The sequence below is a fragment of the Drepanopeziza brunnea genome (genome assembly GCF_022702325.1).
Source record: "Drepanopeziza brunnea f. sp. 'multigermtubi' strain 214-2 chromosome Unknown ctg12, whole genome shotgun sequence".
NCBI lineage: Eukaryota > Fungi > Ascomycota > Leotiomycetes > Helotiales > Drepanopezizaceae > Drepanopeziza > Drepanopeziza brunnea.
Window position 1 is genome coordinate 1,429,058 of NW_027094075.1, and position 27,030 is coordinate 1,456,087.

General features: G+C 50.6%; 10 protein-coding genes across 10 annotated transcripts; 3 read left to right on the forward strand and 7 right to left on the reverse strand.

Moving 5' to 3' along the window:
* Nucleotides 1-1,169: 1,169 nt before the first annotated feature.
* Nucleotides 1,170-2,344, reverse strand: L3040_007128 (uncharacterized protein; the record flags this gene model as incomplete). The annotated part of the gene is made up of 3 exons (XM_007296636.1): nt 1,170-1,531; nt 1,579-2,129; nt 2,241-2,344. The coding sequence occupies 3 exons, from the start codon at nt 2,342-2,344 to the stop codon at nt 1,170-1,172; spliced, it is 1,017 nt and encodes a 338-aa protein (XP_007296698.1).
* Nucleotides 2,345-6,699: 4,355 nt separating this feature from the next.
* Nucleotides 6,700-8,254, reverse strand: L3040_007129 (uncharacterized protein; the record flags this gene model as incomplete). Its single annotated transcript, XM_007296638.2, has 3 exons — nt 6,700-6,817; nt 6,875-7,083; nt 7,136-8,254. 3 exons carry the CDS (start codon nt 8,252-8,254, stop codon nt 6,700-6,702), a joined length of 1,446 nt encoding a protein of 481 aa, XP_007296700.2.
* Nucleotides 8,255-9,831: 1,577 nt separating this feature from the next.
* L3040_007130 (uncharacterized protein) lies at nt 9,832-10,567 on the reverse strand (the record flags this gene model as incomplete). Its single annotated transcript, XM_007296639.1, has 3 exons — nt 9,832-10,238; nt 10,298-10,388; nt 10,445-10,567. 3 exons carry the CDS (start codon nt 10,565-10,567, stop codon nt 9,832-9,834), a joined length of 621 nt encoding a protein of 206 aa, XP_007296701.1.
* A 3,967-nt stretch (nt 10,568-14,534) lies between these two features.
* On the reverse strand, nt 14,535-15,910 carry L3040_007131 (uncharacterized protein; the record flags this gene model as incomplete). Its single annotated transcript, XM_007296640.1, has 3 exons — nt 14,535-14,799; nt 14,851-15,779; nt 15,827-15,910. The coding sequence occupies 3 exons, from the start codon at nt 15,908-15,910 to the stop codon at nt 14,535-14,537; spliced, it is 1,278 nt and encodes a 425-aa protein (XP_007296702.1).
* Nucleotides 15,911-16,590: 680 nt separating this feature from the next.
* On the reverse strand, nt 16,591-17,709 carry L3040_007132 (uncharacterized protein; the record flags this gene model as incomplete). The annotated part of the gene is made up of 1 exon (XM_007296641.2): nt 16,591-17,709. The coding sequence occupies one exon, from the start codon at nt 17,707-17,709 to the stop codon at nt 16,591-16,593; it is 1,119 nt and encodes a 372-aa protein (XP_007296703.2).
* A 1,028-nt stretch (nt 17,710-18,737) lies between these two features.
* Nucleotides 18,738-19,316, forward strand: L3040_007133 (uncharacterized protein; the record flags this gene model as incomplete). Its single annotated transcript, XM_007296642.1, has 1 exon — nt 18,738-19,316. The coding sequence occupies one exon, from the start codon at nt 18,738-18,740 to the stop codon at nt 19,314-19,316; it is 579 nt and encodes a 192-aa protein (XP_007296704.1).
* Nucleotides 19,317-19,455: 139 nt separating this feature from the next.
* Nucleotides 19,456-19,743, forward strand: L3040_007134 (uncharacterized protein; the record flags this gene model as incomplete). Its single annotated transcript, XM_066156163.1, has 2 exons — nt 19,456-19,458; nt 19,522-19,743. 2 exons carry the CDS (start codon nt 19,456-19,458, stop codon nt 19,741-19,743), a joined length of 225 nt encoding a protein of 74 aa, XP_066010971.1.
* Nucleotides 19,744-21,231: 1,488 nt separating this feature from the next.
* L3040_007135 (uncharacterized protein) lies at nt 21,232-21,698 on the reverse strand (the record flags this gene model as incomplete). The annotated part of the gene is made up of 2 exons (XM_007296643.1): nt 21,232-21,465; nt 21,600-21,698. 2 exons carry the CDS (start codon nt 21,696-21,698, stop codon nt 21,232-21,234), a joined length of 333 nt encoding a protein of 110 aa, XP_007296705.1.
* A 2,148-nt stretch (nt 21,699-23,846) lies between these two features.
* L3040_007136 (uncharacterized protein) lies at nt 23,847-25,574 on the forward strand (the record flags this gene model as incomplete). Its single annotated transcript, XM_007296644.2, has 8 exons — nt 23,847-23,948; nt 24,009-24,117; nt 24,180-24,608; nt 24,823-24,828; nt 24,889-24,906; nt 25,056-25,265; nt 25,338-25,403; nt 25,501-25,574. The coding sequence occupies 8 exons, from the start codon at nt 23,847-23,849 to the stop codon at nt 25,572-25,574; spliced, it is 1,014 nt and encodes a 337-aa protein (XP_007296706.2).
* A 321-nt stretch (nt 25,575-25,895) lies between these two features.
* L3040_007137 (uncharacterized protein) lies at nt 25,896-26,260 on the reverse strand (the record flags this gene model as incomplete). The annotated part of the gene is made up of 3 exons (XM_066156164.1): nt 25,896-25,903; nt 25,953-26,089; nt 26,193-26,260. 3 exons carry the CDS (start codon nt 26,258-26,260, stop codon nt 25,896-25,898), a joined length of 213 nt encoding a protein of 70 aa, XP_066010972.1.
* Nucleotides 26,261-27,030: the final 770 nt, after the last annotated feature.

A 27,030-nucleotide genomic window follows, 5' to 3' on the forward strand; every position in this document is an offset into this window, starting at 1 on the left:
TCCGCAGCCCAAGTCCCGTAGAGAAAGAACCTTCATCGTTGAATTCATGCCGATTCCCGCTTACCCTCCTTGAACTCCTTCTGCGACGGGTATAAGTATGGTCCTCTATATGCCGTGCCCGGATCTGTCAACGTACCAATGCCTTCATTGTACCGTGGAGAGCATGTCTGTGGTTTCTGCGGAACTTGGGGTCGGTGCCCTTCAAAGAAGGGTATCTCGAGGTCTTTGGCTTCTTGATACTGGATTCGAAATGTCAATATGGGAGGGTTTTTTCGAGACTAGGCCACATACCCGTTACGATGCGCCTTTTTGGACTGTGAAATGGGTTAGCTTCCGAACGGACAGGCTGCTGAGGACGATGTAAAAACTCACTTGGTTATGCTGAGACGAGTTCTTTGACTCTATTAAAAGTGTCAGCATTAATTCAGAGGGTTTCAAGCTTCGAATGATGAAGCTGAAGTGGTTGAACGTCGTCGGAGAATCAAAGACCAAGACTTATAATCTGAGGCAGTTGCAGCAAGCGAGATAATGTATTCAGAGAAGGGCGGGACCGACTCACTCGCCATTTTGACTGTTCTCAAAGAGTTGGACTTGAGTTTGGTTGAGTTGTCTTGATCGTAGAGTACAGCGGTGATAAAAGCGTTTGCAGAATGTGCGGATGTTAGTCGCTAAATAGATTTAGCTCCACTCAATTGCTCTATAGTCACGTGATATAAAAATGCGTGAGCCCCCGAGACGTTCTTCTTGGTATCATGAAGATTTCCAATGCTGCATCTTCCGCGGGTCACACTCTTTGGAGTAATGCTCTGATTCATCTAGGCCCACATGGTATAGGAAGTGCACTGTACAGCCATAACCGTATACATCTTACCAATCTCGCCCGGTCCAGCCAAAAATTATTAGCAACTCTTTACTTTGTCATTAACAGCATTACCGTTCGTCGCGCAAACTCCCCTGGTCATTTCAAAACCTCTTTTCAGGTTGAACATTTAAATAAGATTCTCAAAGTTACTGACAGCAAGCGAACAGCAAGGTAGTAAAACACTGGTAATGAATTCGTATAAGTACTCATCAGCCGCACATATCTACAAACGCCATGGCCACTCCACAAAACCAAGCAATGAAATCCCACCGGCCTAAGTCCACGTATCTAACCTGCAGCCTCATATCTATTTTGTGACAATAGGTAAAGTCTCTTTCGCCTTTGCAGCAGCAAGATCCGCCAGCTTTACGAGCCTCTCGCCTCTAACCTTCCGTACGTAGCGGAAGAGAAGGATAAATATCAATTCCATACGCTCCTTGGTCATCATGAGAAGACCTTGTACCAAGAGACCCTTTGTAATCTGGGGGCCGATGCCCTTGAAGAGACCAAGCAATCCTTCATTCTGGACAATGAATTGCATAACTTCAACAAAGCTTTTAAACGGCTTGCCATTTCTGGATGCCGGGGGCTTGGATTGAAGGCCGACTTTGGCAACGATGAGGGGTTGTGTTGCGATCGTCGCTAAGGACTTGGAGATCGCTCCGAGCACTGGAAAATATTAACGACCAAAGCCATAACACAAAAATTGTACTCACAGAAAGCCTCTCCGGGTCTCAAATTCAGCTTCCCAGGAAACATAGCCTCCCTCAATCTCTGATATGCTCCATACGTGATGGCCGGGTTAACAACTAGCACCAGACTAGCCTTCAAGCCCCTCCAAAGCCCAGTCCATCCATCCTCACTGTGAACAACATCCTTCGCAGTATCAAGCATGCCCTTGCGCTCGCCCTTCTTTTGTGTCTGTTGGCGAGTCGTAATGACTGCCACGGGAATCGTGAACACCTGTGCTACAGCTCCTGCAACAGCCCCTAGCGACAGCTCGACGATCGTGCTGGGCGGCGTCGGCGTTTTCTGCCGAGCGATGTACAACGTGCGGACGACGGAATACCAGTAGAAGTATGCGAAGTTCGTGGATGCGACGCCGATGAGAGCGCCGTTAATTCCGTTGTACAGGCCCAGAAATCCATCATCGTCGACTATCTTAGTAATTGCATCCCAGGTCGAAGTGTAATGCGGGTCTTCGATGACTGTCGACGGTGCATCGGTCGGCTTGAGCTTTACTTGGACTTGCAGACGAGTCTTGACACTGCAGAAAAGTTATCAGCAATCGCGATTTACGACGGGCAGATGTTGTCTTCCTTCGGTTTTGGCGCGACAGGCGGTCGGTCCAATTCCGGATCGAAGGACAGGAACGCACATGTCTAGAGGATATACTAGAGCGTTGGCAATAACAGCACCTGTAGCTCCAGCAACTGCCAGTCCCCAGGCAGGAATCGAAGCTTCTTTCGACTGTCCAGCCATGGTGACCTGCGGTGGGAAAGTATATCCTCAGCGCTGCGTTGAGAGTCCTAGTTCTGAGGACTGAGTGCCCGGAGATTTTGCGTTCTGGTCTTAGGATATGCTGTTTAGAAGAAGTAAAATATGATTATAGTTACTGGAGGAGTGAATGGCATCGAATTCTACACAAAAAAGTCCAATCATGTATTATGCATGATGTTTGAAGTGTGAAGATTGAAGTTTGTAGTTTGAAGTGTGAAGTTGGGAAGCGTATGAAAGGTCAAGGCCGGTATCGTGCCTCGGCTGTTAACCAGTGTCAAGGGTCGTCATCTACCTAGGTAGGTCCCACTTTCACGGAATTTATGAGGCTTATGCTGAGGTCAGCTGTTCGGTAAGTTAATCATGACCGTTCCTTCGCAGGGTTCTGCATAAGTAGTATTAGGAACTCCGGAAGTTGTTATAATTCTTTTTGAGCTGCGTTCTCAATCCTGCTTGCCGAAACTCGGTGCAGTCGATCAGTGAGCTGCCACAGAAACTCCGGACGAGGCGTGGCCGGCACGTTTCACTCCCTTCCTCCGCCTCGTACGTATAAAGTCAGAACTCCCTAGCCCTCCAACTACACGTTGCCGCTACAGGTCATGATAGAGTATCGCGGCGGCGGCATGACAAAATGGAGGCCGAAGCCAAGGTATTTCTATCCATTTCTCCACCCAGTATCAGGTCTCTTACCAATGATAGGCAGCTGAGTCCAGCATAGATACATCACTCACCAAAGAAGATGCCTTGAAGGCGGCTATTGCAGCGGCCGAGCTGTATATGAAAGCGACCAGTCTTGCAAGCAATGATCGGGATAAGACCCGGTTGAAAGGGAAGTGCAAACAGCTCATTTCCAGAGCCGAAGAAATCAAGAAGTCGAAGGACTGGATTCCAGTAGATAAAGATCTCACTTTGAAGGCTCCTGTTTCTAGAAGAGCTATCACCAGAAAGGAAGAGCTCATCTTGCTGGAAGGATCCAAGCTTCATGGCTTCATCTTCCCTCCGTGGACCGGTGATCCCGAAGATTCTATATTCGAAGAGGAGTTCGACGGTTCGCCATTATTCAAGTGAGTTTTAGAGCTTCACTCCTCAAGGGCGACACAATCCCTGACACGTTCAGTGAGCCAGGAGATCTTTCATTATCTGAGTGTCAGATAGACAACTTCGGTGGATGGAAAAGACCTTCTGAACTCTTCCCTCAGCATGCCGGCTTGCAGATGACCATCGCTCCGAATATTGATCTTGTGCAAGACATCACTACCGACTGTTCTGTGGTAGCAAGCCTCTGTGCTGCGACCGCACGTGCTGTCAAAGGCCATGGAACAGTACGCCTCTATACCGCGTTCGAAAGACTCTGCTAAGATGCGACAGCTTTTAGCTTCAATCACATACCCTTGTGACAAGCTTCAAGGACGATTACGAGTCTCCAAAAATGGCAAATACATATTTCGTCTACATTTTAACGGCTGCTTTAGGAAAGTGGTAATTGATGACCGTCTCCCGTCTTCAAATACATCACGTAGTCTCCATGTAATAGATCGAAATAACCCTCACCTGCTCTGGCCTGCTTTAATCGAGAAAGCGTATCTCAAAGTCAGAGGTGGCTATGACTTTCCCGGATCAAACTCAGGAACAGACCTCTGGGTGATAACGGGCTGGATTCCAGAGCAAGTTTTTCTTCGAAGGTCAGTACCCCATTTCCCCAATATGTACAACATAATATTTATGGTTGCCTAAGTGATGATCTCCAACCCGACCAACTATGGGCCCGGGTCTACAAGTCTTTTGGCTTTGGAGATATCATGGTCACCCTTGGGACTGGCAAGCTCTCGCTCAAAGAAGAGAAAGCCCTTGGACTAGCTGGCCAACACGACTACGCAATCCTTGACATAAAAGAAGTCGGGTCACAGCACTTCATGCTCGTCAAAAACCCCTGGTGCGATGGCATGGTATGGAAAGGATCTCAGCCCATCCCCGCAGCACTATCTTCAAACTCGTCATGGACATCCGATCTCAAGGATGCTCTTCCAAGCGAGTCCATGTCTCCTGGTACATTCTGGATGACTTTCGAAGACGTGTCACAGCATTTCGAATCACTTTACCTGAACTGGAATCCGGGACTCTTTAAGAATCGCGAGGACCACCACTTCTCATGGACAATTCCTTCCATCCAAACCGGCAGCTTTATCCACAACCCGCAATACGCTTTCTCCTCATCCGCCTCTGGACCGGTTTGGATTATGCTCAGCCGACATTTCGCAACAGGAGACGAAGACATAGCACGAAAATCAAGGTCCTCATCCCATTATTCAGGATCGGGCTCCAGCGGACTAGGCTTTACAAGCCTCTATATTTTCTCGGCCTCGGGAAGACGGGTATATCTGAGCGATGATGCAATCCACCGCGGAGCCTTCGTAGACTCCCCTCAAACGCTAGCAACCATCGACGCCTCCCCCTCGGAATCCTATACGATAGTCGTAGCGCAACACGGGCTCCCCCTCCCCAAGTACTCCTTTACCCTCTCCTTTTTCTCGCGCTATCCCCTCGCCATCGACAAAGCTACTGACTCTCTCCCGCACTGCACCACCCACACCGGCTCCTGGACCCTCCGCACCGCAGGCGGCAACGCCTCGGCGCCCACCTATCCCTCTAACCCACAGTTCAGCATCTCTCTCCCCTCTCCCTCTCCTCTGACCCTCATTCTGGAAACAGACCAGGAAGAGCTCGCTGTACACGTCAAGCTCGTCTGGGCCGACGGCTTCCGCGTCTCCGTCGTCACCAGCAAAGACATCGTCGGCGGCTCAGGCGACTACCGCCGCGGTTGCGCCCTGGCAACCCTCCCCAGCGTCGCAGCCGGCAAGTACACCATCGTGTGCTCCACCTTCGAAGCCGGCCAGACCGGAAACTTCACCCTCCGCATAGGCTCGCAGGTGCCCTGCACGGTTCTCCCGCTCCCGCCTGAGACGGCAGGCCGACTCTCACTCCGTCTCCCCCGGCTGGTCTTCCAGGACACGTGCGATCGCATGCTCGCTCCCCTTAACGCCTCCCGGCTCACGAAGCTGCGCATCATCGCGCGATCCCCGCACGCCCTGAGCTACGGGTACCCATTGCGTTCGCGGCCGCTGATCAAGTTGTCGATCGAGCTGGGCCAGGGCCCGAATAAGTGTTTATTGGACGTGAGCGCCAACGGCGAGTTTAGCGACAGTCCCATGGGCATCCGGACCCGGGATTTGGATTTGGGTCCCGGCATGGGGCGGCAGGGTGGTTGCTGGGTTGTTGTTGAACGGCTTGGGGGCCGAGGAGGCGTTGACGAGGTCGAGGTCGAGATCTTGAGCGATGCACCTGTTGAGGTGGGTTATTGGGGAACGGGAGATGGATGATACCTGATGGTTGATGGTTGATGAGAGGACGATACCGCTGCATTTTGGTAGTCTTACTCGACTACTTACGTGCATTACTCTAGGAAATTGTGAAGGGAATAGAAGACGCGATATAGAAACCATGCACCGCAAGTCAATCCAAATTGAAGTTTGATGTCGAAGATCAGCAAAACAAGAACGTAGTAAAATCCGAGCACTGTAGTGAATCGATCAGAGATTTGATCCTGTGCCAGCAAGTAGTTCGGGTAGTAAAGTATGTCCATCAACTTATAATCCACTACTTACAGTACCAAATCAACTCAACCATGCCAGCTCTGCAGGGCACAAATCAGGCTAGCCGCAACACCCGTAAAGGACAGTAATATTTATCTGCCTTTCCCTAAGATAGCAGCCGTCCAAGGAGAAGAAAAGGAAAAAAATCCTTCGCAAAATAAAGAGATGATAAAAAAGCCCGCGAGCCTCCAATGCCATTGAATGATCGCAGCACATCTGGTATAACCGAACCGAAACCGAAAACCGCAAACCGAAACCGAACCGAACCGAACCAAGCCCAGCTAAACCTAGCAGCAGCCAATTCCACCAGCTCCAAACTCCAGCCCGCATCATATCAATGTCAAAATCGTAGCACATCAAGTAGAGCCACAGATACCAACGGCTACATGTGAGCCAGCCAGCCAGGCAGCCCGCTCCGCGCCTAACGCCTGTTACAGTTCGCTGGAATACAACGTCTCAAAACATCGTGAGGTGCACAGAGCACACATCATTTCAAACCCGGCTGCATATCTTGCGCACCTGTCTCCGGCCGTATCCCGCCTGCCCTTCCTCCTTCTTGGAGACTCATTCCACTTTCATATGCTGTGGAATATCCAGCCCTGGAGATCTCATGGTCTTGGATCATGGTTACAATGCTGCCCCGGTCGAAGCTCCTGACCCGAGCTCGAGTCCAAGCAGCACGCAGAAAGGTCATGAGGCGGTCCCTCGCCGGCGCCGCCCTCTGCTAGGACCTTCGGGTCGCTGAGATAGAACGTCCCGGAGCTGGGCATCATCTTTATCTTTGTCTACGTGGTGTACTCTCACATGCCTGACGCTTGTTAATGCTGCTCCGTGGGTGGTAGAGGGGAGCAATCTGATGGCCTACCTCTGAAGGTTATCCGGTCTAGGGTATTTATGCTCTCTGTCTGGACAGAAAGGGCAGACATAGCCGGGAGAGTCATGGACTAGCCCATGCCGGATCATCTCGTTCTTTCGCTTGAACCCCTTTCCGCCCTCGCTTCGTGGACACCCCTTCACGCTGCAGTAGTGCGGTCGGTTTTGTGAATGTACATTCGTGTGAGAATTCAAGAGATACTACATAAGTCAGAGCTGAAAGATATGGTGGGGTTTTACAATCAGGAATTACCTGGGTTTGGAATGGCTGTGCCGTACACCCGGGATGCGTGCATTGAAAGCCTCCAATTTGCGGATTTGTTATTCCATCAATACTCATACGATCAATAGCCATAGTAGCAGGAAGTGCGCCTGCTCCATCGGTCCCCGAACCTGGAGCCTCCGTGCTACTGCTACCATGGTAATCCACAGGACTTTGATATTGAGGTAGACTATCGTTACCTTGGGAAAGCCTCCGGTGACCGTTGGTATAGGCCGGGTAGAAGAGATTTCGACCAGGTGATGGGAGTCCTCGAAACACGTCGTTCGGTGACTTGGGAGGTGAGCTATGGGTTGGAGCCGCTGAAAACCGCTGGGGAGGTCTTCCTGGTGGGGATGTTGAATATACAGGCTCGGCAGCTTCGGCAAGGTGCTCGAAATTCCCAAGCTGAGCAGAGATGGATGGCAACGTGATTTGGCTTGGACCGGCGCCGCTCGTCAAAATCGCTTGCGGCGAGTGCCGAATCGGTGGCAGCTCTCCAGCGGGCGACGCGACCATATCGTGGGCCCTGTCGGGCGAAATATGTGAAGCTGAAGCTGACGCTGCACCATCCACAAACAATGTCTTTATTGGAGGCACCGCAGTCGGAATTTGGCCCTCCCTTGGTTCAGAATCAACTTCGACCTTCGGTCTGGGGCTCTTCGGCGGGGGAGCAGCCTCTTGCGCCGGCTCTGGACTCCCTTTCGCGGCCTGCCTCAAAGCATCTGCAGCAAGTGTCTGCATCGCAGCTATGGTCGCCAGATCCACCACGCCATTGCTTTGCGCGACAGCTTCTTCCATGACAGTCGCGCTGTCCTGTTTGTCCTCTAGGCTTGAGATCACCACGTCCGTACCCCCCCTCACCGGTGATAGTTTATGCCCTTCCTCCTCGATTCCCGAAGCCAGCGATTTTTCTCCTGCGTCGCGCGCAATGTCCTGGTATTTCCCTCCCGCCATGAGGGTGATCAGTACTGCATCGCCGGGACTGGGGCGGGATTTGAATCGTGGAGGGCCTTCGCGACGATCCTCCGGGCCAGGGCTCGATTCAGCACTAGCGGAAGGCGGAGGCACGTCTGGCTCTGAACCTGGCGAGTAAACCAGGTTGTATTTCATGGGCTGCTGGAGTTCTGGCGAGTCTCGCAAACCAACATCGTCTGATCGTAGTGTCGTGGAGGTTGTGGTATGGATATTGATGTAGAGGTGTATGTGGAATCGAAGGGGAGTTCTGTACTAGTGGGCAGTCGAAGGGGAACCGAGGCGTCTAATCACAGATAATCATCCGGTGGGGTAGCGGCGGTGGAGCTTGACCGTGCGACGACGGGAAACTATACGGAGTAGGTAAGTCTCAGACTTCAGTACACAATACACACCCAGAGTAGTACAATAGAGTACGACACAGGAAGATACGATAAGGACGGAACGGAGACTACGCCGACTTGACTTTGCTGGACTGGACTGGACTGGGCAGTGGACAGGGCCGAGGAGGAGGAAAAGGAGGCTGGAGGAGCAAGGTGCAAGGTGCAGAGAAGGCGCAGCAGCATACCCAGGCCCGAGTCTAATGTCTATGCGGCGACAGAGTTTCGTAGGGCAGAGCAGAGCAGGGCAGGGCAGAGCATGGCAGAGCAGGGCAGGGCAGGGAACCTGAGAGGATGTGATGGGAGAGCAACGGGATAAAACAGCGAATGCGCAGCGCTGAGCATTGCGGTTCTAGGCGATGCGACGACGACGACGACGACAACGACGACGACAACAACAACGGAGACGGCAACAACAACGACAACGGTGACGACAACAACGACGATGGCGACATCAACGACGGCGACGGCAAAAAGCCATCGATGACCACGAACCCCGAAAGCAAATGGAAAGCGTGGAGAAGGAGAAGTGATCACAGCCTCAACTCCTCTTCCAGGCATGCATCCTGGCTACCTGACGGAACTCTATATTGTCAAAGGGAAATACGGAGATCAGTACGGAGGCCCTCGTGCGGCCAGCATACTTCTAGTTGTACGTAGTACTAGTATGTCCCCATGTCGAAAATCATCCTAAATAAGTCGTACAACTACGTAGTATAAGTGTAGTCCCCCCATCAGCCCCATGAACCGTAGAGCGATGGTTTCTGAATGGCTCAAAGCCCGGACAACTCTATTGCACAGACTAAATACTTGCTTAAAGATACTTTTCAAGGCTGAATCCTTACAGTCCCCATGAATACGGAGATGTGCAGACCCAGTCTAGCCCCATAAATCGTAAAACCGTGGACTGTAAAGTCGAATTTACTAAATTTGACCGTAGCCAACCATACTCAACCCTCCCAGGAATGCATGTCGAAAGTATAATTTTGCAAGGAATCTTACCAAGTCTTAAGCCGATCAACTTATACAGTACAGTAAGGATTCATTTACCTAGTCTTGAGAAGTATTTTTGCGCCAGTAATTAATCTGTGCAATAGAATTGGTAGAGCTTTAAGCCATTCAGAAATCAAAGGAGTTTACGATACCGCGGGATTAGAGACCCGGGGCTATCTGAAGAAAGATTTCCCCCAACGTGGTTTCTGCTATCCATTAGAATTTACTTTACATATTGATTCCTCTACTTAGCACGTCGCCGTACCCAATAGGAGGTCCCAGGGCGGCAGGCAAAGCCTGCCACCCACCCGACGTTGATAAATACAACAACAATAACAACAATCAACCCCAATATGAACGGCTCGGCCGATCAGGAGGGTGCCGTGGTCCACGATCACCTTTGAGCGACGCATCGTCCCACTTAATAAATTCTTCTGTAAGTTGATTCCTCTCCTGTCTTGATTGGAAACATTTAGCCCGCAACCCCATGAGATCTTCCTCTATCACAATCTTTGGAATAAGCATTTGCAGCGCCCAATTGTTACCCTCAATCCATGAAAACCTCAGCGCTGTCTCAGCATTTGTTACCCAAGTTGTTGACCTGAGGTAATCCACGATGGCGCTTTCGGGTTGGTTCCAATAGGTTCTCGGGACGAAGGTTTTATCTAATCGTTTATATGCACTCTTTTTCGCTGTGATAGCACAATACCAACTGTTATGAACACCTTCCCAGGTAAGGGGGTCGTTTACTATTTAAATTATTAGCTCCGCGTATTAAGTAGGTAACGATCTATACAGATCAACTCACCCAGATAAAAGCCATCTCCTAGTGGTTTCTCGTAGAATGATCTCCTTACATATAGCTTGCCATCCTGTTGGTTGATGCGCTCAGCCACGTCCTACAGTTCGCGTAATCAGTATAAGCTTATACTATATAAATCAAGTCGAAACTTACTGGGGTAACGGTAGCATAGCCGATGGTTATTGGTTTAGACAGAAACTGAGGCCATGCTTGAGCTACACTAATAAGAAAGCTCAAGGGTAGCAAAATCGCGGAGATGGACTTCGACCGTAGCATCGTACTTATTTACACAAGTTCTTTGATTAATGAATAATGCGAGCTGACGAAAGGGAATTATACCCGTAAAGGATGAGAGGGGATGATGAAGGTAACTTTGAAGCAAGTGCGGGAATAAAAGGAAATATATATATCCTTTTTTTTTTTCACAAACCCGTCTTGATAATTTCTACGTTAGGCTATAAATAATCGTACGGCCAGTAATAGTCAGCACACAGAGTCGAATTTACGCCTTGCTAACTATTTATAGTATTGCAATCTTATTTTTCCAATTTGAAGAGATTATCGTAATTGCTTATAGTAATAGGTTGGATTACCTAGGTCTTGACTATTCCGTACCATGCGTCCAAAGGGGTTCCACTCTTCAATCCCCTGTTTCCCTTTGTACGTACGTACGCAGTACTTTTAGTAGTAGATAAGTAAGCCGTGGGGCAAGTGACGGGGGTACTGAATTATAGGATTGATTTAAGGGATCGCAGGACAAGTGACGAGGATGCTTAATTATAAATAAAGCTAGAGAGATAAGTCAATCGTAAGGCAAGTACTCGTGCGGCTAGCATATCTGTTTTTACCTTAATGGCAGGTAAGTGGTTGTTTAGACGGTCAGCTGCTTATCCGATAACGATCTCTTCTAAGGATAGTCTCAAGAGGTGGGCATAGCTGGTGGATCATGCCAGGTCTATATCTACTATCCCCTCCCATAAATAAATGTCAGACCCAAGTTGTCCCTACAAATCGTAGAGCGGTGGTTTCTGAATGGCTCAAAGCCCTGGCAACTTGATTGCATAGACTAAATACTGCCCTAACGATACTTTTTGAGGCTGTATTCTTATAAGTTGATTGGTTTAAGCCCTGGTAAGATCCTTTGCAGAATTATACTTTTGACATGTATTCATACAGAGTAGGGGGGAAGTACTACGTAAGATCGAATAGGTTCTGAAAACAAACAATTCATATAATCTGAATCGTAGCTGAAATAAAATCGATTGAATCGATGAAATCGTCGTTTGTAAGAGCTCGTCTTTTCGTTAAAAGATTACTACTAACAGAAGACCGTTCTAGTCGATTGACTCGTCGTTTATAAAAGTCGGTCTTTTTACGAATAGATTATCTTAGGACTGTCTCCGAGCGTTTTTGGACCTCTCAGGGCCGTCCCCGAGCCGAAATCCGTCCCCTAGAAATTATATCAGTAAGCAACTCCGTCATTACTGTATTAGCAAGCGAGTAATTTGACATCCTATTCCTATAAATTGACTTTGGCTTCCCCCTACGGCTCATCTAGCCCCCAGCCTTGCCGTGCGAGGGAATAAGGCGGGTCGCGGCAAACTTTGGCTAAATCGATCGTTTCCGATTTCAAATCATTTAAAGCGTTGAAGCTCAAGCCGTAGTAGCGATACCAAGAAATATCTTAGCATAAATATTTAAGATTACGAAACCAAACTATATTTGAATCAATTGAAGAACCGAATTATAATCAATACGATACTACCGTATTAGAAGGAGGATGTCTATATTGTAATCGTGTCTTATCTAGGATGATTAATAGACTGTTTTAAATATTTAATATGAGCTTCTGAATAGGCGTGTTTAAGAAATATGGACGGGGATGGCTATAAGCCGATCAAGAAACAGTCTCTTTCCATGGGACGGTCTTTTCGGTAAACTATTCCTGAATAAGGTTTAGTATTGACTTTAGGCGGTCTAATGACCATCTTTTATAAAAAAGGGTCATTGGACCGCTGCAATGACCCCCTAACTGCTTTTAAGTACTCATGCGTTGGATCTGAATCTTTTTAAACCGGGGAAAGGGATTGTAGCGCTTTATTTGGTTGGCTATGCCTAAATGTAGGAAGTTCGACTTCACGGAGTATACTACTATTTGGGATGATTTCCGACGTGGGGACGGGACAGATATGCTGGCCGCACGAGTAAATGGTTCGTCGAATGCTCCTCGTCATACCTAAGTATATTCTTGGAACCAGGAATGAAACATCTCGTACGAATAATAAGGGATCTCTAATGAACAATGATACGTAGTAGAAGTATATCGCCAAACCTGGCAAATCTGCAACAAAGTGAGAGCAGTTAGTCAGTCATCCGTCCATCCATCCATCCATCCACACACATCCTTGCGCCGCATGCTGTCGACTGTGAGCCGCATCCTACTAGTGAGACCATCGAGACGTCTCATCGACCTCAAGGCTTCAAGTCAAGTCGTCTGCTGACGTGACCTGGAACGAACGCCGTTCTTCTTTCCATCCAGCAAGGGAACGAACCGCACGAACGATAGACCATGTCAACATTTCCATGCTGCTGAAGACTCACTTACTGAGACGAGCCAGGCCAACTAAGCAAGCTGGAATGATTCAATTTCACTCTTATTCCATGTGCTCGAAGCTCACTCGACGCTGAAGGGTGAGGTGTACATAGGGCTGGGTGTGATGTAACGAAATCACGCATGCTCATCCAGCCACCCCCCGAGGGCTGAATTTGTTCCCGTAACCATGGATATACTATGCCACGACTCTGTCGGTCGCCGCCGACTGGCTAATCCTTTCTCCTTTCCTTTGCGTCATCGTCACTCTGTTCTCGCACTATGCCTTTTTCTTCTTCGTTTTCTTCTTCTTCTTCTTCTTCTTCTTCTTCTTCTTCTTCTTCTTCTTCTTCTTCTTCTTCTTGCAATAGGCTCTGGTATTGCTCTGCTAAGCACTTGACGGATGCGCACTGCTAAATGCGTAACTCCTTGAAGCAGCAAAATTCCACCGCAATCAAAATTCTGATAGACCTCGACTCCGTCGATCCATGATGAAGAATGGGGTTGAGGAGCGACTCGACTCAACTCGACTCGCCTCGCCTCGTCTCTTTTTGATTTGGCCCTTTTCTCGCTTATATACTTCTCCTGTACCGTAAAGACAGACCAGCGGATGGCGGATTGACGCGTAACTACCCATCATGCCGTATCACTCCTCCATTAGGTATTCATCATTGGCCACATGTAGGTAGTGGATAAGAGTGCTTGGGGTTTCGCAAGGAGCTAAGTACCTATCAAGCCAAGTCTAGGCGCATTTGTAAATACGGAGCAGGCAGGTGAGCTTGCGACAAGCAAAACAAACACGCTCTCTGTACTTCATCACCACCGCATTACTCCGTACCTGCGGGAGATCGATTCAATGACAACCGGGTATCAAGCAAGAGTTTTCACAAAATGCTCATATTCCCAAGTCAATTCATTTACTTAAAAAAAAAACATCTCTAAATCTTTTACTGGTTTATTCTCTCATTAAATCAAACCAGTCAACCCAATCCAGCTATTCTCGTTACTCCCGCCCCCCAAGCAAATAAAGACCGGCGCGGCTCAGCTCTCCAAAATCACTATATCGCTGCATCGATCGATCGATCAAAACTCATCTCATCTCATCTTGTATCCGCCTACATCCTCTACTCTGCTGTAGCCTCCGTATAGCTAGCTAGCTACATAACATAACAGTCGCGCTAAAAAATTTGAATTACTCGTACAGCTAGCTAGCTGGCCTACTTGACTGACTTACTTACATTCCATCGTCCAGTTGCTTGTGGGATAAGGAGGACACATCAACCAAAACTTTGGCCAGGAATATCAGACCGACATGAGATACCTTAGCGATAGTGATCAGATTTGCTATCGCATCGTTAACCTGGAAGGCTCCATTTCCCACTCTGTATGTGTGGCACCAGATGTCATGGATGTGGAACGGGCCACTGGCAGTAATTTAGTAGGCCGGAGAGGCCTTGACGAGGCGCAGCAAGGTCGGACGGACGAGCACATTTATCATCAAGCATAAAGGTCCAGAGATATGAAGCAGCAGTGAGATTCGGATTATGGACCGAAAAGGGAGACTCCTTAAAATCACAACGCCAAAACACCTCCCCAAGCCAAAACTTTGGAGTTTCCCGCCCCCAAGAAAATGCTGCACCTACCCAGATCTGCCTAATGATGCTCAATTGGCTCCTCGGGCAACAACTCCTCGTAGTCTCGTACCACGCAACGCTCGAGAGGCGGTCGGACCAATCCATTGAAAAGGAAGGTTCCGTAGACTAGAAGGGCGAAACCGAGGACCTGCAACCACTTGAAGGTCTCCCATCCCAAGAAGAGGGAGACGATCCAGATGAAGAGGGTTCGGCAGGTATCGATCGTAGATCTAGCAGTCGCACTGACGGTTCGCGTTACCGAGAGGCCGAAGAAGTTGAACCCGCTGCAACATGTTAGTTGTGGAAGAATTTTGCTAGGGACAAGCTAGATTTACCCAATGCTGATCATGATCAAGATGCTAGACATGGCAATATCCCTGTACTGCGTGATCTCTCTCCACGCCTCAACAATGTCAAAGTATCCGTATTTGCCCGCAGCGGTTCTTCCTATCGTCAAGTGCCCAATCAGCATCGCAAGGGAAGTAATGGAGAAGCCAAAAATTCCCTCCCAGCCCACAACCTTCAGCGGCTGCAGGGCGTACTTCTCGAGAATGTGCTCTTCGAGTACAAATTGAAACGCAGTAAATATCTGAGCTCCTGCAATCAAGAATACTCCAAGAATAGTCCTCAGAGCTTCCGACGTCCTGGCCGTAGCATGAACAGCAGTAACAGCCTCCCTCACCACCATCATCGCAGCCGGAGCCGCCTTATGATCCTTATAAATGGCTCCAGCCAGCCCAACAATCGCCACTCCCGCGACAACAGTGAACAGCGCAAACCATTGAAACAGATGCAGTTTCCTTCTCAAGAAGATAACGCTGAGCAGTCCCACGAAGAGCACCAGCGCTCCTCGTGTCATCTGGTAGATAGAGGGCACCACAAACAGCAAGCCGACATTCATCAACGTCGTCCCGCAGATGTCCAATGTCGCAGGCAGACTCAACAGCATAACCTTCCATCCCTTCAGCGGGATCCGGTTCTCCTTGATAAGCATCGCCTTCACAGCGGGGCTTATCGGGGTAGTGGAGTGCACGCTGGCGGCATCGCTTTCAATGCTGCGCTCGTCCGTATGTACAGCCGTGTATCCGTTCTCTTGCGCGGATGGGGTCTTGGAGACGTAGCGGCTGTAGAGGGAGAAGGCGCCGACGAAGAGCCAGCAGCCCATCTCGCCCATGAACATCTGGATCGTTTGGACGACGGGCTGCTCGAAGTTGTGGCGTTTCTTGGGGCTCGGGTCTTCGCAGTTGCGTACACATATGTTATCCTGGCCTATGATTAGCAGTTGAGCAGATAGACAGAGCAAATAGTCACCTGGTACTTGGTGAGCAGTGTGTTGCAGACGCCGGTCAACAGCATCAAGCTGATCAGCAGAGGGACCAGGGCTTTGGAAGTCATCTTGACGGGTATATCAGGTATTGTGCTCGAGAAGCCGGTGTTTACTGTTCAGCCAAAATACTGCTGGGCTCGCCTGCATTGAAAACGAGTCTCAATAGACGAGAGTTCCTTTGTCGTGGTGTCGACGAGGCCGACGCATCGTCCGGGCTCATCTGCCAAGACGATTGATTGCCCGCAGCACGTGATCTAGCCAAATCAGTAACCTGCAGGGACTTCGACTGCAAAGCACGAGTCAATAGATGGACGGAGGGGAAGGCCGGGTTTCCCGGGTTCCTATCCTACGATTCCCATATAGCAGAGTCAAATATGTCGGATTCCCATCTACAGGGATCGAAGACCGAACGCTTCTTTACTTACTGTAAGTACTGATATGCATTTTGGCATTTTCCCCGCATTCCCAGGATATCCGCGCTCATTAGTTTGAGGCCAACTAATTAGCTACTCGTAGTAACACTCGGTAATGCTACTTAGGTACCTCTCTCATCCATCTTCTCAAATGAGAGTCGACGGAGAGCTAGAGGCTTGTTACTATGATCGGATACTCGCCAAGAGTGCTGGCTCTTTTCGCATATACCTTTAGCCGCCCTCTTGTACAATCGGGTCTCTCAAATGCCAACACTCCACGAAAAACATTTACATCTATAAATATTTCCAAAGGAAGGTCCCAGGAAACGCCATCGCTACCTGACAATTTGAGTCGCACCATGCTCCAACGCGCTCTCGATCGGAGCTTTCTCATGCCCGTTCAGCTTCCGCTTGAGGAGCCCACTCTCCTCCTCCTCCTTTACCTTCTTCTCCTTTGGCTTCTCAGCATTAATGTTGTTGTAATGAAGAATCCCCAGCTCTCGGTCACGTCTTAAACGCTCTTGATCTGCCTTGGACACTGGAACTCCTTCAATGGCCTTGACATGCTTGCCTTCAATGAAGCTTACGATTCCACCAGAAGCAGCGACGATGCAAGCCAGGGCAACGAAGAGACCTGTGCTCCACGATGGACGGTTGTATCGATTCAGACCCCACATGAAGCCCGACAGAACAGCTTGGAAAAATGTATTCCAGACCATTGTCCAGATGAAAAGGTCCAGCTTCCATAGAGCCGTGGGTGGTGCACGGATACCAGTCAGAGGAGCATCCGGGATTCTGGAAACCGGGAACGGAATGCTGCTCTCTGGGAAATTGAAGAGCTCATTATCAACCTCCGCTGGTCCTAAAGTCACCGGAAGATCCTGCGATCCAGCCAGCCTGAACCAGCTTCTGTTAATACCAGCCAACCTTCGGAGACCAACCTCTTTCTTCTGAATGCGATATTGCATCAGATAGTAGAGATCACGGAATCTCCAAGGGATTGTCCCAAATCCAGTCACGCAGAAGAGAGCGTTCAAAATCTGAGAGTCAATTTCAATCCAGATACGGCGAGGCGAGTTGATATCGTTGCAGGTCGGTTTGCACATTGCGGGCGAGGCATTGCACAACAGTAAGAACAGCATTCCACCCCAAGCAACGATGTTTAGACCGTAAACCACAACCAAGAAACCAATTGGCGTAACAAAGAAGATCCAAGCTGCCTTGAGGAATATTACGCTCGACTCGGTCCACTTGTGCTTCGGCGGGAACTCGTATCCATTATCGAATGGAGTGGTCTTGTACTCGATGGCGTCCTTGTTACTGGAAAATGGCCTTGTAATGATGGCATCATTGCTAGGCCTCGAATCCAAGCCCTTGTCGTTTGTGGGTGCAGCCATCGAAGATCCAACTTTGGCAGCACCAGTCTGGTTCTCGGTTTCGACTGCTAACTCCATCACAGTTTTTGGTATGTTGTCTTGGTACGTTGTTTCGTGACGACTACCTGGCGTAGCAGAGTTTCTTCTTCCTGTCGATGTAGAAGCTTGCGAGCTCTTACGTCTTGACGTGCTTCCACGCCTCTGCTGCTCCACAATCTGCCTTTCACCAAACCAACCCTCACTTCCGTAGCTGCCTCTCCTGACCTCTGCTGGGGATGGAAGTGATGATGCTATTTTGGAACTTGCGATCATAAAACCAGCAGGTGGACTAGATTCCATGAAGGTCTGAGAGGCACTTCGCCGACGGCCCTGAAGTGTCGAAGTTGAGGATTCTCGGCGACTGCGATTGTTATCGATGCTTTTTTGACGAGGATTCGTTGGAGAATTAGGCCTGCTCAGAGTAGGGAATGGTTCCGGGACGCCATATTGCGTTGGTAAGAGGATCGTAGCTGCCATGTATTTTAGAGCGCAAGAACGCTTAGTCCAAAGGGCCGAGGGTGGTTTGATGTTGACTGGGACGGGATTGTTCAAAGGTAGGTGTGAGACGGGCGCGGTGGCTCCGTCAGTATCTTTGTGAAGAGTGAGGCGGGATGGATAGCTGTATCAAAGTTGATTATTGAATTGTAGAGGCATAATAGAGCATGGCAGAGCGGGCGGCGAGCGCAGTCCTACTTATCATTCTCTCCAGATTCCAAGAAACTATTTGCAAGATTACTCGCTCATCTGGACGACCTGCTTAAGGATATGGCGCTAAATGCATGTGTGACATTGTGGTACTTTTTTTGAGGTCACAGAGTTACCTATGTCATCTCCCATCAATTCCTTCGACACGATATCCAGCTTTGTTCTTTCAGTCCCAAAGCAGCTCTCCGACCGCACTTTGAGTTTATTGGCAGAAGCTTGACAGGGCACCACACGAAGGTTGCTCCCAAGCGAGAATTCTGAAGAGGATCCCACGGTAATTTTGACGCTATGATACCTACCGGTATGACTGCACGCCATTACCGACGAACGCGAACCCCCAAACCACCACGCAGACCAAGACCATGTCCCCATCCGCCACGGATGAACTGCCGCCGGCATCATCTCTCGAAGAGATCTTGAAGGCCTCGAAGCCGGATCTAGACTGCTCTGCTCACCCGGCGCATCTACACCACCTCTCCTCCACCGTGGTCCACAACCTGCGGTTCGAGCACCACTGGACCTCCATCTCCGTTCACACGCACTCTCCCCGCACGAAGCAACTCCTCCCGCGTCCGGTCATCTCCGGCGTGCCGCCTAGAAAGGCATATGTCCACCCTGACGAGCAGGTCGATATCCTGAAGGCGCAACACGCCACCGGAGAGACGATCGAGCTGCGGCCGGAGCGGGAATGGGTGCTCCCTACGCACCTGCAGGAGAAGATGAGCCTGGCCAAGTTCGTGGCTGTGTTTGATGCGCTGGACGTGGTGCCGCGCGGAGAAGGGGACCGTGATGGGGGAGAGGAGGCGGACGGGAAAACCGTCGGGGCTCGGTGGCGGGGGGAGAATCGGCAGAAGAGACTGCTGCTGGCTACGCTACATGATGATAGTACGGTGGTCTACTACATTATGCACGATGGGCTTGTGAAGCCTAGACAGAACTGATGTCTGCGAATCTGCTGGGAGAGCAGAGCACAGATTACGGACGCAAACGGTGGCTCTCGGGGGCTCCCACAAGAAATATTGCTGCGTGTGGACGGGTCCCGTGGCCGCCATTGGCTCGTCGCCATAGAGAGGAATTCGGATGGTATGTACATCGCTCTACGTTCTCAAACATAGGCGTGCTTACGCAGGTGGGTTTCCTCTCAAGAGGTTTAGCAGCTTCGAGGATAGAGAAACCAGACTGAGATGGGATGCAAAATCTTTTGCCATACACCCGAGCCGTCGTCCCAGAAGCGGCAGAAGCACCTTCAGGCCATTATGCCCCTCGAAGCCGAAGCTACACGACCACAAGCCAAGTCAGGCTATGGTGGGCCGTAGAATTCCCAATCAAAAACCAACCCTCCACCTTGAGCACGTCTCTTTGCAATAACATGACTTTCCAACGTGAAGTTTCTACGAACCCCGTGCTAAGTACGAGCTTCTCAACCCGTAATAGGCTCCGGCGCCCGCTGGCCGAACAGCCTTACCTCTGCCCATGATTCCCTCACGCATGCGAGACTCCCCAGAATCCAATCCCACCATCCCAAGTTCAGTCAGCTCTTCCCGTGTTCGCAAGAATGAAACAACCGCCCCCCCCCCCCCCCCCCCGTCTCGACATTCCTCTGCGACGTGCAACATAATTCGGATGGGGGGGGGGGGGGGGGGGGTTTGTCAGGTCAGTTCTCTCGGCTAAAAAGCCAAAAGAAAAGGGTTGGTTTTTGTTGCACATCGCACGGCATGTCGATTCGACTTTCTGACTCTTGAGAGCGGGCGCGGGCGCGGGCTTCTTCCGTAAGGAGGGATGGATGGATGTCTGCCTGTCTGTCTGTCTGTCGCTGTTTGTCAAGGGTTGATTGGTTGCTTTCTTGCTTGATCGATGGATGATCATTGAGTCGGATTAGAGCAGATAAGTACCTATAGGCAGCCAGCCAGCCAGCCAGCTAGCGTCAGATACCCAGAAGGATGCGGCCTGGACAGATAGATGAATGGTAGATACCTAGATAGATAGGTAGGTAGGTATCTAGCTACGGTAGGTTCTCAACTCGACTTGCTGGTGATGCGCCTTCGTACGGTGTTTAGAGCTGCCTACAATGGGAGTACAGGGTAGAGCGAGGAGAGGGAGATGAGGAGGAGACTGGGGGGGGGGGGGGGGGGGGGGGGGGGTTTGGGCTCCATTTTGGTCACTGGGGTGGGTGAGGGGATCATCTACCTACCTACCTTAGGTACCGGTATCTGCAAGAGAGGGGATGGGGGAGGGGGAGGGGGAACCGTACTTTCACTCCTCGGTCGGGATGATCACGTTTACTCCGTACATCGCCCGGGGCTTGATATAACAGACAGGTTGGATCTGGACATGTGGGGGGGGGCGGATTTCGATATGGGTTTGAATCTTCTTCTTGAATGATATCTGTTTCCTGGTGACGTTGGAGTGTTTGGTGATTTGGTGACGAGGGTGAAGAGTACAAGGACCGGACCAACCTCCAAGCATATGTCATCGGTATGCCGCCAGCACTGAACAGTAACCGCAGAACGGATGAGGGTTGAGGAATCCCATTTGATCATTCAATCAATATTTCTGTATCAACCAGATCCCGTACTACTAATTCTAAAGAGCCCATCCCATCCCATTCCTGTCCCGCCCCGTCCCATTCATAAGTCCGTTAGAACACCTCGATGATTACCTACCCACCCACCAACAAGCCTGTCCATCCCTGCCGTGTATTTATCCATCCCTCCGGCTCCGGTCCGGTCCCTTAAGATCCCTCCTGAAACTCCACGCCGAATGCAAAGCCAATCTCACGCCTCCTTTCCTCCCTGGTGTCCTTTCGCCCTCCCCTCGCTCTGGATGGAATGGGCTCGGAGCCAGCACCGAGCCGGTCTAGGTAACGTTGCAGAGCAGCTCCGCTTCCAGGATGAACTTGCCCTCCTTGTACTTCTCGCTCGCCTCGTACGCCTTGTCGTACTTCCAGCCGACCGTCTCGTTGCACTGGCGGCACGAGATGTCGCGCACGATGTGGCGGCCGGTCGTCATGTTGCGCTCCGAGGCCTCGCCCGCGACGACGTTGACGACGTTGTTGAAGAGGTAGGCTTTGCCGTGTTGGCCGCGGAAGTTCTGCCTGCGGTTAGGACGACGGACGCCCACTGTAGAGGAAGGAGGGCAGAGGAGAGAGAGAGGAGAGAGAGAGACGGAGACAGAGGACGGGGACGGGAACGGGGACGGGGACGGAGACGAATAACGAAACGTACGCGGCTGATAATGTCCTCGTGGTTGGAGAGGTGGGCTTTGCAGTTCTTGCAGCCGTAGATCTTGTGGCTGTTCAGGTAGACGTTGTATGAGAGACCCATCTTCTCTCTCCTCTTCTCGTGTATCGCTTCCTCGAATGCGGTTGGTTGTAGTTGCCTTTGGGGCTTGGATAGCTAGCTGGCTCTGGCTGTCTTCCGCGTTCGTTCTCACAGGCAAGTGTAGATGGGAGATTCGAGTGGGACTGAAATACAAGTCCAAGTGGCAGTTTTAATGGGCAGCCGTCGTGATGATGCCGTTCGGTCCTCGTTCGTTGGCACAAGACGGCAAGCAACCTCGGAATGAGCTAGCAAGCAGGCGGGCTGTATTGTACTGTACGTACGTACCGGTAGTATGTAAGATCAGGTAGGTTTCGGTCTTGGAACCTGGAGGTCATGCGCGATGATAGCATTGGAATAATGTCCGAGCGGCGTGCGGAGCGATAAGGATGGATAGGTAGATGGCTGTCACGCTCTTTCTTGTCCTACCTGATACCGGTACCATCGTAAGTAGCAAAACCTGACCTCACCTGGTGTTGTACTATCCTGGACCAGTTCATCACTGCTTGTCTTAGGCGGCCGAACTACTACGGTCCATCACGTTCCATTAAAGTTTATCAAAGTCCATTACTCTTCATTAATTCGATGATGGGAATTAGACTTTCCAGTGCCAGTCCAGTGCTGGAAAACGCCAAGATCACGTACTAAATCGCCGTCATGGCCATGACTTGGATACTGGAACTCATGAGCTCCCGCATCGAAGTAATAGCCGTTGCTGAACCTCTTGCTATAGGTACCTCAGCAGGCTTAGAAGGAGCCCCGCTCTGCAGAAATATTACCCAAACTTCAAATCTCAGCTTGAAAAGAAGCTCTTTTAAAAGGGAAACCATAAAAATCACGTGAGTGTAAACCCTTTTTTTTCGCAAGCGGTAATTCAAGAAAATATAATACTCAGGTCTGTAAAGATTGGTGACTTGAAATCGTCTGAAAGGATGAAAGGAGGCCCCCCCCCCACCTAAGCGAGCCGACGATGGATGGAAGTTGGGAAGATCACTCTCGATCAGCAGCCGAACAAGCCGTTCCACGGCACCTTCTGACACGAACGCACAAGCCAAGTAGTACCAGGACCAGAATCAGGACCAGAATCAATCAATCATCATCGTAACCTATCGCAACCGTCCCTCGCCACTTGATTCATATCATCGCTTCCTTCTGCACTTCCCTTCTCACCGTCTCCGGATTTCGATTCCAAGAGCCGTTTTGGAGAGCTCTGGCGCTCGCTTGGCTCTCGCTTAGCCAATGAATGAATGAATGAATGAATGAATGCACCGACCTGCAACACATTTAAACGGACATCAAAAGCACCTGCTCTACCCACTACGTAGTACTGTAACCCAGCTCAACAATACGAAAATAACATACGATTAGATTCGTACTAGTTATGCACGAGCGAGATGAGTGCAGAAACAAATACGATGTGATCGGTGTGTTGATCCTATATCGATTCTCCTGTATAATAATTCTATATCGATCCTATATCGATCCTATACAAGGCAAAGGTGGGCTGGCTTGGCTGGCAGGCTGGGCGTCCCGGGTCGGAAATATATATTTTTTTTCTTGTTCTTCTTTTTTTTTTTTTTCGCAATTTCAAATTCAAGCTAATCGCGATTAAGTAGGTACCTAGGTAGCGACCGACAGCCCGATCCAGCATCTCTGGCCACCCTATAAATAGCGAGCGAGGCGTGAATTGAGTCGGATCTTTTACTGTACGTACCGGTAGTATATTTAGGATTGATCTTCAATATATAGGACGATCGTCGATAAGTAGTTGGGATGATCGTCGGTATACCTAGTAGTAGGTACCTAAGAATACTTACTTACTACGTACGGTGTACCTACCTAGGTACCTACCTACCTACCGGTACCTCCCCCCTCATGGATCAAGCGCAGAAGTCTTGGGGCTACTAATCTTAGTGGTGACTTGAGCGCCTAGGTATAGGTATAGGTATACGGTAGGTATAGTCAGAGAGAGCAGATATAGGTAGGTCCCTTTTGTGCACCGTCGTCAGATTTTAATCCCGTCCCCTTCTTTACCGTCGGCTTTCTTTACCGTCCCCTTCTCTAGTGTCTTCTTCCTTTTGCAAGCTCATTCCTTCTCGTCAGCGCGCACTTTGGAAAGACTCACAAGCGTGCAACACTCGTATTTCTAAAATAATGCTCTCATCGCAATCTGTCTGCTCGGTCTTGCTAGCCTTGGGCGTCCTCTTGGATAGAGCTCACGGAAAGAAAGTTATCGCCTATCGGACTGTTGCCAAGGTAAGTCTCCACTGGGTTTACAGCGGTCGCACCAGCCTATATTAACCACGCGAATGATAGGAGGAAGCCGCGTATATCAATGAACATCACAAGCCTCACAGAGACAAAATATACGACGAACGACGCGACAGAAACTTTAAAAGACAGCTGGGAAATGGGTTCTACACAGGTCAGTCGATCTACATCTAATACAGATCGTTATCTACAGCGCGGGGTTGATAATCTGAACAGTGAACAAGCCCGGTAACTGGGATGGCGTTGGTGATGAGTGGTACTGCGTGATCGAAGCGGACGACGACAAGATGGAAGAGGTCGGCAAAGTCTGGGTCCCGAAAACCACCCCTGGGGACGGCGGCCGGCCAAAGCACTTGTGGGACGACGAAGACGCGATCCTGGAGTATATCGGAACTCTGATGCCAGACCCGGAGAAAGCATTGCGCTTTTCGTATATCGTACCCCTTCCGAAGCTGCAGATGGTCATTCCAACTGAGATGATCAACAGCGACGAGTTGGATTTCTCGGCTGAATGCTGGCAGACACAGGCGGAGCTGGAGGCATATTCGAGCGAAACTGTGGATTGGACGAGCTGGAAGATTGCGGGCGAAGATCCTGGACCGCCCCCGGAAGAGCTTAGTCTGAGCCAAAAGCTTGAAATGATACGTATTTTAGAAGCGATGCAAGGGAAGAACTGATGACTGGCGACGGTGGTGGTTGGATTGGTGGCGTTCGCCCCTTATGGCAGCACCAGCACCGAAGAGCTAGAAGGGAGGAGGTTGAAGGAAAGAAAGAAGGAATGAAGGAGGGAAGGAAGGAAGGAAGGAAGGAAGGAAGCGAGAGAGAGAGAGAGAGAGAGAGAGAGAGAAAGAAAGAAAAGGTACAGGTAAGGAAGGAAAAGAGTCTCAATATACCGAGTCGCCAAGGCTAATTATTGCATACGTAGAAACTCCGTACGAAAGGAGTACGGCAAGGCTACACAGGCGATCAACGCCCCGAGTGACCTACCTGTCAGCAAATCCAGTCTTCACTGTACCAACAGTAAAGATATTCATTCCCACCTTTACCTTCCCGCCTTCCGCACACCTCAACACGGCCACTCTTTCTCCTTAGCGAGCGCTCTCACGCACGCGATGACGCCTCTCGCCGACGACAACAGGCTGGATCTCCCCCTCTGTCTGACATCTCTTCCGCAGAGGCGTAAGAAGCGCTTGATTCGTGTGACGCGGTTCGCGATGGAACACGAGCCGGGCCTTGTTGTGCCGGTCGAGAAGCTCGAGGAGGCGGCGAATGGCAGAGGAAGTGACGACAGTGCGGAAGGGTGTAACTGAAAAGGCTGAAGAGTAAGGGGAGAGGCCGAGGTCGTCGCCATCGAAATGGGTACGATTGATTCAGCTCGATGGAACCATGTTGGCGTTATCACGGTGAAGATGGGAATTAGGTGGTGGACGAGCATGGGAGGCATGTATAAGAGTCACTTTGCGATTAATATATCTTTTTTCTTCTTTTTCTTGGTTCCCGCGCATTCAGTTTCCGAGGGTTGACATCATGCTTTTAGTCTCATCCTGCCACTGGAGACGGTCACGACTGTCTTCGGATCACATGGAACTTGGCATGAGGGAAGATATCTGACGCCTGAAACTGTGCCGGCAGTCAGCAACTGAATTGGGTTTACAAGACTCGTCCCTTCCTTGACTAGGTTGAATAGCCAGTCCAACATAAAACAAAAGTTGCATCGACCCTCCGGGTTGACTCGAAGCGCTAGCATCTCCATCGCGACCATCGCTGCCATCTCATCCCAGAACCCCGTGCGTAGATCCAGCGAGTCGGCCACCACGATTTCCCACTGCCCGCCACCGTTTTTGCCGCGGCCAGGATCACCCGCTCGCTCCGCAGGGCGACGAAAGGCTCCGCTGTAGCGCTTCTCGTCTACGGATCCAGCTTCGGGGGACCTCAGAGCGCTTCGCCGCGGAGTTAGTTAGCAGTTCCATCCGGGAGGACAGATGTTACTTGGCGCTTGGCGCTTCTCCTCCACGGATCGAACTTTGGGGACCTCCGCGCGCTTCTTCTCGGAGGTCCCGCAGAGCCAGGCGGGAGCGCAGAACCCGGTGGCCTGGCGCTTCTCCTCCAGGGACGCGGCGCTGCCGCTGAACCCGCGTTGTTAGCTTGGGTTCGCCTCCACCACCCAGGTCTCTCGCTCGCAAGGGCGACCGCACCCTTCTCACGTTGGGTCGGGGGAGGGACACTTACGGACTGGCGAGGGGGATGGCGGTGGCCAAAGCCGAGAAGGCGACAAGAGCGGCGAGGGAGAATCTCATGGTGGGGAATGGTTAACACGGTAGTGATTTGCAAATATCTTGGTCTGTCGGAGCAAGGCAGAATGGGGGAAGTGCATGTGGTATATATACTTCTTATACGGCCCACTCGGGCCAGGTCCTCTTACTCGGCTATGGAACCCCCCCCCCCCCGACCCGGTCCCGCATGGAAGTGATGGTCATCTGCAGCCCCCTTTTCCTCGATCGCTTTTAATTTATTCATCTGCTTGTTCCCGCCCTAAACTTCCTTACTGTATCCAAAACCGCTGGCGCGATACGTATGGGTCGCTCTTGGCTGCGGGATACCTAGGTACCTAGTCGTACAGTAGTACAGTAGTAGGTATGATTTGATGTTGCTCTCGAGGCTCTTTCGGTGGAAGTGCTGCTATCCACCGAGGAATGGCGCACACGCTAAGAGCCGGGACGAATTCGATGCCGTCATACTCGTTGGCGTGGGTAAGTCTACGACTGGTACTGTTCAGGTGTCAGGAGAGGAAGCGATTCTACCGAGTACGGTACCGCGTACCGCAGAGATCTCGTGTGGTTGTCGTAGTGGCGGTGCCAATGCCGCACGGGCCACGATGTCTATCCTTAACCCTCCCAGTCCCGTCCAGTCCCGTCCCGTCCCGTCCAGGAGGTACCGTCCAAGTCTTTCTTTCCACCGGAAGGGATATGGCTGTCGCGTGAGACGTCTGGCGGAGGGTGAGGGGACGTAGTACCGTAGTACAAGTAGTACCTTACGTAGTACCGGTACTTGTCCTATACTATACTAT